The 14982-nt window shown below is 45.8% G+C and overlaps 1 protein-coding gene across 3 annotated transcripts; it reads left to right on the top strand.

Annotated features, from left to right (window-relative positions):
- Positions 1 to 6353: 6353 nt before the first annotated feature.
- Positions 6354 to 13456, top strand: npas4a (neuronal PAS domain protein 4a). 3 transcript variants are annotated; one of them, XM_049029914.1, is made up of 8 exons: positions 6354 to 6882; positions 7353 to 7513; positions 8400 to 8502; positions 8636 to 8936; positions 9030 to 9139; positions 9300 to 9435; positions 9555 to 11317; positions 11482 to 13456. In XM_049029914.1, exons 1-8 carry the CDS (start codon positions 6708 to 6710, stop codon positions 11508 to 11510), a joined length of 2778 nt encoding a protein of 925 aa, XP_048885871.1. In that variant the 5' UTR covers positions 6354 to 6707; the 3' UTR covers positions 11511 to 13456. The 3 variants fall into 3 exon arrangements, with proteins under 3 accessions (XP_048885871.1, XP_048885870.1, XP_048885872.1); XM_049029913.1 differs by having other exon boundaries at positions 9555 to 13456; XM_049029915.1 differs by lacking the exon at positions 6354 to 6882 and adding an exon at positions 7177 to 7249 and having other exon boundaries at positions 9555 to 13456.
- Positions 13457 to 14982: the final 1526 nt, after the last annotated feature.

Raw genomic sequence — 14982 nt, 5'->3', positions numbered from 1 at the left:
ATAAGCTGGGAAAGAAAATACCAAAGACAATAGCATCACCTCCAGCCTGGAGCTAAAATAAGGGCACTGTCGGCCTCTTCCTCCCTCACTGCATCTCTGACACGTTACCACTCTTCATCTTCCTCTGCCCACTCTCGCTCCCCCTCTACCACTTACACAACATTCTAATAAGCCTCTGCTAGTCCTTGGTTTTTTCATTGATTCATTCTGTCCATCTCACTTTCATTATCTAACAGATCCTCTGAAGCGCACAAAATTTGAGAAAGACGTGTATATGATTCTGTAACGCACAGAAGCATACGTGCTCGCGCAGAAACACATCGACCCTTCTGTTGTTATTACAGCAGTACATGCATAAAATACTCATAATCATAATACATCCATCAATTAATGCATGCAGCCATTCACAGATTTTTGATTACTGCTTATTTAATTGCAAATGAGTATAAATCTATTCTGCAACCTAATCATTTCTGCAGTATAATGAGGTTTTTTTTATGTCGTATATTAAAGAAAGTTTGCTTTATGTGCATAAAAAACGTTTGATGGTTGGAGAAGGAAGAAAGGAAATGTTAAATAGTTATTTGCTAGGCAGGAATATAATATGATACTCTGTGGGTTTCTATTGCAAGCTGGTGTAACTTACCAAAATTAATAAAATAAAAATTGGGTAATAAGCTTTCTATATATATATTTCTGTTTTTGAGATGGACATTTTTCATGGTACTGAGCCTCTGGCCATGAAACACACTTACAAAGACTAAAAGAAGGAAAGAGTAAGACTAAAGCAGGAAAAAAAACTGCAAAGACTTTTCTAATGATGTCATACAACTACATCATATCACCATGGCAACCCTGCATCAGCACCAAGTTACTGAGAGGATAACAGAAAAAGAGAATTTGAGGTGAGGAGTAGAGCGAGGAAGGAGAGAGAGAAAATGCTCTGGTTTTAGGGTACATGCAGTACTATAAGCTTGCTTCCAAATAATTCTTAAAAATAAACTCATGTTAAATGCATTCTTGAAATATGTCAGCGACAAATATGTTAGCAACATTGCTGACTTTCATATATGTCAGGTTTATGCATTCACTTGCCCACTTCTCCTTCATCACAATATCTAACAGTGGTTTCTAAAGCTTGCTATTTTTAGCACTAAACTAAACATCACAAGTGCATCCTCGTGATTAATGCACAGGCAATGTCACTGAAGTGATGCAGGCAATGTTGTCCAGCATTTTACCTTTTTTTAAGCTCTGCATCGTGAATTGGATCCAGTCCCCGTTTAATGGCAGTATGATGTGCATTTGCGTGGATATGTAAGATAAAAGCGGGACATATAATGAAAAAGCGTGAGGGGTTGCAGACGCTTAACTGTTACTCCAAACACCACCCTGAAGTTCTAAAAATACACTGCATAAAAGAAAACAAAGAAAGAGCATAGAAAGGTACAAGCTTTGGAAACATCACTGACAGAAGAAGGGAGGGAGAGAGGGAGGGGAGAAGCGGAGAAGGTTGGGTTGGCTTGGGTGGGTGGTCATGCGTAGGCGTTTGTTCAGCTCTCTCAAAACACTGGCTCCCTCTATGACCCTCACTGCACACTGAGAACTCAGACGCGCACTGCAGCATTACACACATGTATAAACAAGTGCACACACATACCTACGCACTCACTGACTCACCTAAACATGTAAATTTGCCTTCTCACAGAAGAAAATGATATTATTCATATCCAAATCCCTTTCTTTCAGCTACATAACCTTTACATATTTAAGGAGTTCCCCCTTGATACTTATCTTTTTCTATTTGCCCTAGTCCTCCCGACTCTCTCTCCTCTTCCCTTCGTACTGTTACATCGCTATACCTCCGCATTTCTCCTCCATTTCCCTCTTCCACGCTCCCTCTCTCCTGCTCTTCTCTCTCATTTTCTGGTGCAGTAGTGGGAGGTGTTGCTAGGCAACAGATTAGAACCTTTCTTTCAAGAAGCAGAGAGAAGACCTTGATTCTTTCAGTGTAAAAATAAACAGAAAAAGAAAACGAGATTGGGGGGAAAATGGACAAGCATCCTTGAACTAATGGGGGGGGGGGGGGTAGACGCTTTGTTTTGCTGAAATAAGAAAAGGTGCTTTGCGACTCTCTCCATCTCTATCAGTCTCTTCTACTCTTACCATTCTTACACACTCTCTCTCTTTCAGTGCCTTAGTTTCATAATTTCCCTTTATAAATTTATTTATGTAAAGTAATGCACAAATAATGGTTTTTCAGACTCAAACTCTCTCATTTCCGTGTCAAATACAAGAGAGTTTAAGTTGCCGCACGAGGCAAAAGTTTCTTTGTTTTCAAAGTTACAATAAAAACTTAATGTCTCCCCAACTTAAACTTCAAATAATGACATCTTTGAAATATAGTGGTGTGTTTTAGGTTCCTGAGGTACAGCTAGACAGTGGTGCAGTGTTACTTTACTACTGAGAATAATTATTTGAAAGCACACAGGTTTACTGTTAAATCAGCATTGCTGTTCTGCCCTTTGTCGTGTCCAAGAGTTTTACAGGAGATTTGTGTTTTATGGAAACCAAAATGCCAGTTTGGAAAGTTGCTCAGCTTATTTGCTCAGAGGGATGATTATCATTAATCAAAATAGAAATAGATTCCAACTGTTCGTCCTTTACTATACTGTAATATTATATTTATCCAAAACCACAGAGAACACAATTCATTACACTGCACCTATAATATGCGGAGTACGAGGCCTGCAGTACATCAACTGTTATTTTCCTCATGCTCTTATAGTCCATGTGCAGTTTTGCTATGTCCTGCTACTATATTGCATGCTATTAAATCTGTCCGTCCATCCATCCATCTATCCATCCATCCATCCATCCATCCATCCATCCATCCATCCATCCATCCATCCATCCGTCCGTCCTTCCACCCATCCACCCATCCATCCATCCATCTTCCAACGATTTATCCTGGTCAGGGTCTCAGGGACAGCTACTATGTGAAAAAAATTTTTTAATTACCTTTCTAATTCTAACTAGTTTCTGAAGATCTACACACGTAGAATAAATTCATTTTATTGGCCAGAAAGAAGTAGCATTTAGAAACAACTGAACGTACCTGTGACACTGAGCTATAAAACACACCTGTGAGAACCTCAGTGCTCCCATGAATTAAGATCGGGGGGAGGGTTTGCTCGCCTCTGATCTGTTTACTTGCATCCACCTCCATTCCCATTTTTAACAAGATACCCATTGATCGAGATCAGTGATAATAACGGCAATTGTTCCAAATAAAATTTAACAAGCCATAAAAAGGGAATTCGATGTGTAAGACATGCACTTTTAACCTGGTGGGTAAACAATGATTTCAAAGATAAAGCTTCACAGTTTAATTGCCAGAACATAAACATGCCGTTGCTAGCTGGAAAAATCTACAGTATTGACTGGTAGCATGCAGTGACAGGCCAACAGTATGCAGTGACAGGCCAACAGTATGCAGTGACAGTGTGGCTCATTAAAATAATTGCATGAACTGAAGTGAATGTTTATGCATTAAGCATTGATTCTCCTATAGGCTAATAATTTAATTATTCCTAATTTGTTTGAATATGTGGGGTAGGTAGTGAATTTGTGTGATAACGAAGTGTAAGGACTTCCTCATTGCACTTGTTATTCTGGGTTCAATCATTTGCATTCACTTTAAATAATTTACACATGTGAGGCAGCTGGTTGAGTAAACTGGTGTCTGTAAGTTGCCGCCAATCTGTGTTTTTGTGTGTGAGTATGTGTCCCAGCAACAGCCAGGTACTCCATCCAGATTGCACCCTACCCTGTGCATTCTGGGATAGATTCCAGGCTCACCACACTCTGATACTGGAAGCAGTACAGCCAGTAATGGAAAGTGGGTGGATGAAAAAGACATTAGGCAGATCAGTCAATTACAGGTCTTCTATATGAACACTGCAAATTAATTTACCCCCGTCCTGTTAATTATTTGGAAATTGTCTACATAAACTCTGGACAGGTTCTCCTGTCACGTAATACTTCCAAATTTCCACTTGGAATCGAAGCTCATCTTCCATTGATTAGCCTGGAACATATTGGGCTATAGGACGCATGCTTGCTGCGATAGGTTATGGGTAGGTCTAGATTGAGTAAGTCTGTTTTTATTGGATAGACTAACTGTTTAAGATAAACGAATTAACGTGAAAATGGCACTAAGTCCATCATGTTAATTGGGTAAATAATCTTTAACATGAATCACATAAACGTCAAAGATCATTTTCAGATTACGTTGATGTAATATACTGTGGCTACGTATCAAAAACGTGGGAAAAAGTAACCTGGGTTGATTTTGAATACACATGCAAGCAAAATGTGCACAATGTTGGCTGAAAATATAAATATGTTCTCCAAAAACAAGAAATGTTTCCTAAACACGAGACATGTACGGTTTGCATCTTTTGTTAAATGGATATTTAGAAAAGCAGCACAGAAAGTCACTAAAGAACATCACCATTATCTGGTTTGAGACGTATGTTACAAACAGTAGCTACTACTCTGCACTATCAGTCAGCTCAGCTGATCACTGTAGATATTATATATTCGTGCAATTTTAGAAATGCGAATCATACGGATAGCGTTGATTAACGCGCTTCGTGTATTGAAAAAGCCTCGCTTAAACCCCAGTTATTACAAACTAATCATTTCGTAGGCACTTTCATTAATTACGACAGCAGATGCAATATCTGACGATCCAGAAGAAAACATGTTTACTAGCAAACACGGTGATAAATATCATTTCCAGAATAGGAAGCGTAAATGTGTTACTCACAACATAACTGCATATTACAGTGCTAAAAATAGCATCTATCCTGAGTTCGTGTTCTTCGTCCGCCGCTTATAATTCGAATTCATTTGACAGGACCCTTTGTCTATAGGGATACTTCTGCACATTTTACACCATTTGCACATGCGAATCAGACTGTTCCGCTGTGTTTTACACCACAGTGCTGCACCGAGATAAGAATGAAATACAAACCAATCTGCTTCCTAAAGCGTCCTGGGTCATGAATCGAGGTCTGTTTGATCATTTAATCGTCAATGAGAAGATGTTTGAGAGTTAAGTCAGACTTATCGTTCCCTGCGCACATCCAACAGCTCGGACAAGCTGCCAGCGGCACCGGGGCTTAATAGCTCTGCATTAATAGGAAACGAACAAATGGGTCCAGATTGTATGTGTTTAACATCAAGGTTCCGTAGCTGATCCTTTAAAGGACACGTTTTGTCTGTCAGATGTAAAATAATGGGTGAACGGTAAAGCAAAGAAAGAGGACGGCGACGTGGTTAAAATATCACCGCCGTCTTCTATCAAAATCTCTCTGCTTTGCCTTATAAGGAAACAGTGGCTTATGTAAAAGATGCAGCTGACTTAAATATTTCTTGATTAAGGTTAAAACACCCCCACCCTGCTTACGATTAGGAATCGTATAGGTCGACGATAAGATTTGCTTAAACCTGCATCTGGAAATATTTGCATTGTAAGAAACAAGGTAAGAAAAATACAGGTAGTTCTTTCTTGCTATAACAAACATTCATTTATCCATCTGTCCAATCAGACGACTTTTGCAAATAATTTTACGAGAGATTTTCGTCCTTTGTAAAAACACAATCAAACTACAGCCTTTTCGGAAAACAGAATAAACCGACAGTGCATGAAACCGGTAACTGCAGGTAGAGCATATCGGCCTTACACTTATTAGTGATCAATTATCAATATATCAGTCACCAATTAAACACTTATTAACTGTGTCATTTTGTGTTTCCAAATTGGGATATATAATCTATTTCAAGTTATCTGTAAGACAAGGGACGCAACGAATGGGAAAATCATACCGATGAAATAGGTTAGCAATGATAAGCAAGAGATAGGTATGTCTTTCGTATGTATTTCAGCTTCAGCCCGGGGACGATGAGCACAGCCCTCCTCCCTGCGATGACACTTGGGGGGCTGGTGACTCCGTCTCCATCTATCTCCGCCCCTCTTTCAGTTTTGTCCAAATCTGGCTTTTTGCGTCGCCGGAGCTCCCGATATTACGCCGACGTCATCACCTGGGAGAGAGGACAGCTGACGTGGGAAGAGTCACAGAGAGAGGGGGATCAAGGGAGGAGGGGGTGCAGGCAGAGAGGGAGGGAGAAAGAGAGAGAGATGCATTACTAACGTTGATGTGTGACATATCAATCCCCCACTTGCCCCCCCTCCCTCTATTACGTTGGTGCTGGCGTATCGGGAGCCCCCCTATGCCGGCGGAGACCCAGCCTATATAACTTACCGGCGTGCAGAGCCACTCCACCAGATACACGGGCTCCCGGCATCTGGGCGAGAGACGGCGATCCGGGGGAGACAAATATCAATCTGCGGCGCCTGGCCGACCGAGTCGGGCGCGGTGGCGGAATCGAACAGCTCCACGTCGGGTCGGAGAAGATTTAAAGAAAAGACAGAGAGACCAAATTCAGGAACCCAGCAAATATAAATCTGAAAGCCCCAAAAACAGCAAACTGATATTAATATTAACGTCAGTGATTATTCCTGCGTATCCGGCAGAAATACGCCAAAAGGGCGCAAGAGAGAGCGAAGGCGCTGCAAAGTATCACCATTGCGGTCAAGGCGACTTAGGCGCACCTGATCTCTGGCTACTCCGAGTGCCATGTATAGGTCCACGAAAGGAGCGTCCAAGGCTCGAAGGGACCAGATCAATGCCGAGATTCGGAACCTGAAGGAGCTTCTGCCGATATCCGATGCGGACAAAGCCAGACTCTCATATCTACACATAATGTCGCTTGCCTGCATGTACACCAGAAAGTCGGTCTTCTTCTCGAAAGGTAAAAGAAGCCATAGAAATTACATTGAAACAGTGCATAGAGCGGTCTGTTCGTGCGGTGCAGCGCGGGCTGAACTGATCAACAGGTGCGGCGGCCGGTTCACTTTAGAGAACCTGCAAAGCGCGCTTAATATGGGCTGTATGAATCGCGCCATATGAGCGAAACAAGTTTTATCTCTAAATTAATGAAATGCTCAGTTGAATGAAAAAGATCATTGTAATTTGAGGCTGGATCTGTTCGTGTTGCTGTCCGTAGTGCTACACACGGCTTGACGCTGTCCGAGGTGCTGGCGTCCTTTGCGATCCCGGGATTTTTTTACTTAAATGTTACAATCGGAGTGAGTGAGACGTGGAAATCAGTTACATCGGTGTGTGAGGAACAGGAGGAGTGCAATGAATATATATTTTAAAATGGTATTTTAAGACTTATGTGTTAATTATCATGTGTGTGCATTTTCTCCCTTCTTTCAGAAGCCGTTGAAGCTGGAAATGAAGAGAGCGCAAGGTTTCTCTCCTTCCATGAGCTGTTGGAGGTGATGCATTCGGTACCAGGCTTTTTACTTCTATTGACCGGAGAGGGGAAGCTGCTCTACCTGTCAGATAGCGTCGCCGAGCATCTTGGACACTCCATGGTGAGTCCAGCAAGGTGGAACATTTTTAAATGTTTATTTCGCTGGGTTTTGTCAGGCAGGTGGTTAAGCTGCTGCTTTGTGGCTAAGCATGTTTAAAACTATTGCTTCGGGTTATGGGTCGAAATAGAACTTCAGCTAGGACAATGTGGATTTACATAACAGCACTGCGTTCATGTGCATTTTCTCCGTGCACTTTTCCTCCTGAGACAAGGGGGTCCGAAAAACTTACTTTTAATGAGAAATGGTGACACTAAATAGTGCTCGGCAGTATATGTGAGCCCTTATAAGCAACGAGGGTCCAGTTTGGGGAAATTCCCGCAATATGTTTTATGCTTCCCTGGATTTCCTGTGGATTGCTGCGACCTTAATTGCATGAGCGCGTCTTGAAGAAGCATGAATGAAAGCTAGCCCTTTAGCCAGACATCGTTACTTTGCGATGGACCACATGAACGTGCTGTTATTAATTTATTAATTGAGGAAGGTCTCCCGGTGAGCCTGCTATCGTTTCAGAGGCAGACACGTCTGTCACTCTCCACGTGAGTGTGCGTATGTACTTAAAATGCCTCTTCGTCATCCGCACTAATCAGATGCCGGCAGTGGCTGCGTGGTCTGGAGGCAGCGGTGCTGAATGGCTGTAAAAGTGAGAGTGTCGGGCTATGTCTGATGTCACAGCCAGCACGCTCATTTTGGATGGGTTATAATTAGCATAACTGGAATACGTGCCGGGGATAACGGAGTGTTAGAGGGAAGCGTGACGCATGACTCACCTACACTGGGGATACGAGAGATGCTACCAGACAGAATTAGACATCAGCTGCCTTGCAGGCGGAGACATCTGCAGCATTTGAAACAGCCAAGTGTAAATGTATATGATGTCATATTCCAGGTGGACCTGGTTGCCCAGGGTGACAGCGTGTATGAGATCATCGACCCCGCTGATCACGCGATCATGAGGAGCAATCTGTCTTCAACAACCACAGGAGACACAGGTGAGATTGGTGTGTGGGTTTTTGCATACTGATGTTGGGCTAATCCTGCACTGCTGCGAACCAGTTCATGCAGACTAGAATTCTGTCTGTTTCACAAACAGAAGACATTCTTTCCTTTTTCTCCCCACTGCAGACCGGCTGTTTCGCTGCCACTTCAACACGTCGAAGTCCGTCCGCAGGCAGAGCGCCGGAAACAAGCTCGCGCTGGTCCGCGCACGCTGCCTGTCGTTCCCTAGCCCCGCCTCCTCACCTGGCTCCTATTGGACCACCAATCCGGTGTGGGTGTGCTTCTGCGCCCCGCTGGAGCCCCACCCACCCCGCTCTGTGCTCACCAGGGAGCCCAAGCCGAGCCCCTTAGCTGACCACAGCTTTTTTTTGGCCAGCTTCTACTCCCAGCACAGCCGGGACATGAGACTGCAGGATGCACAGGACAGGTATGAGGCGACGTGGTTAGGAGAGATGGAGCGGTAACCTTTCACTGCGGGATGCGTGTTATTTATGCAATGCCCCCTTGCTCTCTCACACAGTCTGACGGTTTACCTGGGTTTCGACGTGGCGACACTACGCTCCCGCTCCTGGTACAGCCTCCTGCATCCAGAAGACCTCTCCCACGCGTCTGCCCAGCACTGCTACCTGCGTAAGTGCCTCGGCCACCAGGCGGCAACGTCTGACACCGGAGCATGCCATCACACGGCACCAGAATATCAGTACCGCATGCCTGTGACTCACTGGCTGTTCGGCACCCCACCAGTTCCCATGTGCTGATGCTTTCTCTCCCTGTCATCTTTTTCCCGCAGTGAGTGACGGAAGTGAGGGGCGGGTGGAGGCAGTGGTCCGCGTGGAGGCTGCCGACCAATCGTGGGTGTGGCTTTACATGGTGCTGCAGCTCGAGGCTGGAGAAAACATCATCAACTCCCACAACTATGTCATCAGGTACTTCCTCCTACCATTGCTCTGCCTTAGTTAGATTTATAATGACACTATCTGAGTCTAGGTCATGAGAGGCTGTGCCGACCTCGCTGTTCATGCTGCCCTTGTTGTTTGTCTCACAGTGAAGCTGAGGCATGGGCTGTGAGGCAGCAGCTATGCTCAGAGCAGACCCAGCTCAGCCTGGTACTGAGTTCCAGCACTTCCTACCAAGACAGCCTGAGCCTGCAGTCTCCAGACACTCTGTCCAGCCCAGATCAGGTCTTCACGCCGGGCAGCAGCGGCCTGTCCGCCCAGTCTTTCGACTTCAGCGTCGCCGTTTGTGCCACACATTCCTCCGAAGAACCAGCAGGTGGCGCCGCTGAGCCCATGCAGGTGGAAGCTGGCCCACGTTCAAGCATCTCCTCTCTGGAAGACGACAGCTTCTTTCAGCAGCCCCCTGCTGGCCCCGCCTCCAGCCCCACCTCCACGTCCTCTCCGACTCCAGTGACTGTTGCCACGGTGTCCGACTTAGACTTTCTTACCCAGAACATATTCCTGCCTCCATCCTTCCCGCTTGAGCCCCCGTTACCTGCTCTCCCTCTGCCTCTTCCCCCTCTCCCAATACCCCAGTCCCAGCAGGGGAAGGAGTTCGTCTGCACACCGCCTTACACCCCTCAGCTGGCAGGGGGCAGCTTCCACTTTGGAGATCAGCTCCTCAGCTTTGATCTCACCAGTCCCTCCAGCCCGTCATCACTGGACCCAGCAGCCACTCCCCCGATCTCGACGGCCCTGCCCCCATCTCCCTCTGACCCCATAACCACCGCCAGCAATCCCTCCACCCCCACTAGGCAGTCTCCCCTCCAGTCCCTCTCGCTCCCTCCTCTCTCCTCTGAGCTGCTCTTCACAGCAGATCCTTGCAGCAGTTCCCTCTATGAGAAGCTGCCCCCCACCCCAGACAGCCCCGGAGATGGCGACTGCACCATCATGACTCTGCCGGAAGTCCGTGGGCCCCTCTACGTGGACGTGCCATTAAGGCCTTTCCATTACCCCCCAGACGGTCTCCTCACCCCAGAAGCCTCTCCAGGAAAGCAATCCTGCCTTTCTTTCTTCTCCGTGGAGAAAGAGAAGGAGAAAGAGAGAACGGAGATTTCTCTCCTCGCCCAGCAGATTAGCTCCTTAGCAGAAGGATTCTACTCGGACCCCACATTTCCAAAACTTGCCCCCTCCTCCCCATCGGCGTCCCCTACTGACCCACATCCCCCCACTATCCTGGAATCCATGTCACCCCAAACTGAATTCCAGCCTGTCAAGTCTTGGAAAGGTGTAGACCTCGCCCTGTTTCCAGACGACATCTCTCTGTTTGAAGAGAGTGTTTTAAATTCCCTCCTCCAGGACCTTTCCTCTTGTTCACCCTCCCCCTGCCCTTCCTCCCTAGCCCCTTGCTGCCCCCCCTCTTCACCCCCTACCCCAGTATGCTGGCTCCCACCCCCCCACGTTGAAGGGGGCTCCGTTGTGGGCACGAGCCACATCTGTAGCGTCCAATCGGCGCACTGTAACTGCCAGGCGGGGAGTGGGGCGATGGGCCCTGCCAATGTTGGGGCACTAGGAGGCGGGCAGCCGACGGAGGGGGAAATGATGGAGGTAGAAATTGTGCCATCGCCACATTTCTCCTCCTCGCCCATCCCAGAGTCACCGCCCCCACGCATAACCGCTAGCCCGACCTCCACCCCTGGCACGCCTGTTACCCCCGTGGCCCCTGGCCTGCCTTGCGCCCAGTCCCTCCTGGAGGAGCTGGCCGCCCTGGAACCCATGTTTGGGGCAGGTGCCTCGATTGCCCCTGGACTGGGGCAACAACCTGAGTTGTATCAACTCCAATGTTGCCCACCGCCACAGAACTTCCAGGAAGGTGAGGGTCCAGCCAATCGTCTGGCATTCACTGTGCATGCATATATTTTAAGATGCAACATGCCTTTCGTGCTTTTAGTCATAATGTAAATCTAAGGCTTTGAGGTTTGGGGTTAATCTATACTGTACTGACCTCTCGCTCTCCTCTGTCATTTTGTCTTTCAGATGGAAGCGGAAGTGATCCTCAGTTCTAAATAAGTCTGTGACTTACTTCATAAAGTATGGCACATTGTCATATTTCGTGGAGCTACTGCTTTTGCCGAAAAGTCAACAACATTTAACTGTATGATTATATACATAATGTATATACAAGCAAAAGGACATTTATTTACCTGTCTGATGCGAACCAAGACTGTCTTCTACTTTTGTTAATTTATTTATGAGTATATTTGAACAATGGTTCAACCATTTGACTGAGTGGATCTGAGCCTGGACTGGGTTGTGTTCCAGTTTGTGAGAAGCCACTTTCCTGTAACACAAGCTTCGGCTCTGATAAGGCAGAGACTTGAAGTCGACTCGAATTGTAAGCACAATTCAGTTAGCAGACATATTTGTATTCACTCGTAGTGAGGAACTTCTATTCTGAACTTTGAAGCAAAAGTTTTTCCATGCTCTTGATAAAAAAAAGCCTGTTTCTAAATAATGTTTGTCATCCAGCAACAAACACAAACGGCAGAAGGTACCTAATCACATGGAAATGAATCTAAAACCTAAACTGGGCAGCTCAGATCAACAGCCTGCTTCCTCATCTCTTGTGGGGATTCCTCAATGGCCATGGCAGAAAGCACAAATACTTTATTCGACCTGTAAAGCACAATCAAAGTCAGTTCCGAAAGCCTCTGTGCTTTGAGTTTGTGGCTGCAGCGTATGACATAGTATTACTGATTAATCTACGACTCGCGTGCTGTAAAAATAACGAACGACAAAGTGTCAGCATCCACTGCAAAAAATGGGGGAGTTGTACCTCGTATTTTTCCTCAGAGATATGTCAACAATATGCCAAGTGGAGAACAGCGGGGTCCCCGCCTTTTGTATTTTAATTGTGTGTTATAATGAAGCGGCTGCCTACATTGACCGCTGCCCTGAGACAGAGGCAGACCGAGGCTAACGCTGTGTACGTTCGAGGTTGTACTCTGCGTCTCACAGGCCAAGTCTTCGGCCGTTCGGGTACCCAGCTGGTTTGAGACGGGTTTTTTGCGACATCAATATTTGCAATGCCGGCAACATTCCTGGCTTCTCGGACCAGCGTGGCTTACCCGCCAATCCCTGCTCCCTTCTTAGCGATAGTCCTTTGTGAATACTCAGCCAGGTGATACCTTGCCGGCGAGTGGATGCCACCATTGCATTGTGGGTGTTTCCCCTCTGCTTGGTGTCGTGTCCTGGTTGACAGCTGTTTGTATGAATGGTTGATTCTTCTTTTTTGAGGGGAAAAATCAAAAGTTACTTGAAGCTTTTTGTTTTAAAAAAATGAACTGGAAAACGGGGATGGGGTACTATTTCCATTCAGTTTCTAAGCGACACGGTTGAGAATGATTCTATTCCCATGGTGTCGACTCGCTAACGTAGAGTTGTCTACGGTAAAGTAAAGGATTCATTCCTACGTTCTAGCTATTTAAGTGCTAAGTTTAAGAAAAAAAAAACTTTTAGAACAATCTTGTATGCGTGATGACTGAAAAATCAACGTTGTTCAATATACATGCATTTCTATGGACATAATGTATATGCTGTACAGCGATTCACATGTCGTGGAGCTAAATGACTGTAAAAATGTGTACATTTCTGTACATATACATGTAAATATCAGAGAATTTTTATTATATGAAGCAGATTATACCGGAAGTATATCCATGAAGAATGGACATTGTGGACCAGTGTTCGTTTTTGTGTTGCTGATAAGTGTATTTGGTGGTCAAATGCATTTATATTAAACTGCTCTTGAGGCGGCGTTATATTTGTGTCCTTGCTTCCTGTTACTGGAGTCCTTTCCCCGCACTGTTATCCTTCCCCTCTTCCCACCGTCTTTCCTCCTGCCTGCCAGCATCCGCTGCCTCTCCCTCGCAGCCCAGATGTCCCGCTCCTCGCGCGCCGCGATAGCATTGACGCACTCGCCCGACGTGCCGCGCGGCGGCGATGCCGCCTGACTCACACTGACGCACACGCCTGTGACACAGAGGCACTCACACGGACACAATCGGCTACCCCTCTTACTGGGCACAGCAGGCGCCTTCAGGCACGCCAAATGGCATCCGTGCAAAATCCAACGCCCCCCCTTCCCTGGCAACCCGCATTTCAACAGCACGTGGCAAGTCTGCCCAAAGTCCATATATGGGCTTTCCGGCTTCTGGCGTAATTCGCGGTTTCTTGCCCCTCCCCTGCCGGCTTCCGTCACTCAGATAGGCTGGCAGAAACAGGGCAGGGTGTTGCCGTGCAGATGAATCCCACAGTAATCCAGCCTGTCCTATTCACTACCAGCCATTCAATAAAACATCTCCCTCTCATTCAGCAGGATCCTGCTCTCATTTACTATTGTATGCCCCTGCAAGAAAATCACACACATTCTCCCCTTTCACTATTTCCAGTTCATAAAAATGTATAATAATTGAATACATAAATTCATTGTTATACCCGTCTGGCAGATTCCTCCCATTATCCTCTCTCCTACCATTTGTGTAGATTTGGACCTCTCAGAATGGGAATGACGCAAAGATAGACTAGACCACAAAAAAAAAGAGACAAGAAAAAATAGCACCCAGTATGGATGCTGACACAGTCAATTATGCTTTTCCCACCTCTGTCTCACTGACCTCCATCTCATTTTCATAGCTCTGACTCTCTCCACCTGTCTCACTGGCCCATTGTCATTTTTATAGCTCTGACTCTCTCCACTTGTCTCACTGACCTCCATTTCATTTTCATAGCTCTGACTCTCTCCACCTGTCTCACTGGTGTCATTTTCATAGCTCTGACTCTCTCCACCTCTGTCTCACTGACCTCCATCTCATTTTCACAGATCTGACTCTCTCCACCTCTGTCTCATTGACCTCCATCTCATTTTCATGGCTCTGACTCTCTCCACCTGTCTCACTGGTGTCATTTTCATAGCTCTGACTCTCTCCACCTCTGTCTCATTGACCTCCATCTCATTTTCATAGCTCTGACTCTCTCCACCTGTCTCACTGACCTCCATCTCATTTTCACAGATCTGACTCTCTCCACCTGTCTCACTGGTGTCATTTTCATAGCTCCAACTCTCTCCACTTGTCTCACTGGCCTCCATCTCATTTTCACAACTCTGACTCTCTCCACCTGTCTCACTGGCCTCCATCTCATTTTCATAGCTCTGACTCTCTCCACCTGTCTCACTGGTGTCATTCACATTTTCACAGCAATTACTTTACCTGATGCCCCTGGCAGGAAACCATATAAAAAGAAAATAGCAGCAATAAAAAGTACCAAAGTGTATAATTAAACCTTTCTACACATAAAAAAAAATTCATACCAGACTTGCTGTAACTGATTACCTCATACAAATAATTATCTGCTTTTAAGTCACACCCATAACAACGATAAAATGCAATGCATTCTAACATGCTCATTAAATTATGAATTTTAAGGATTTGTGTATATTCAACCCAAGAGGTTACATGCAAAGATAAACACACTGAC

This window comes from Brienomyrus brachyistius, chromosome 10 (genome assembly GCF_023856365.1).
Source record: "Brienomyrus brachyistius isolate T26 chromosome 10, BBRACH_0.4, whole genome shotgun sequence".
Taxonomy (NCBI): Eukaryota; Metazoa; Chordata; class Actinopteri; order Osteoglossiformes; family Mormyridae; genus Brienomyrus; species Brienomyrus brachyistius.
Note: the sequence above shows the minus strand (reverse complement) of the source record. Positions and strands in the feature narration are given on the sequence as shown.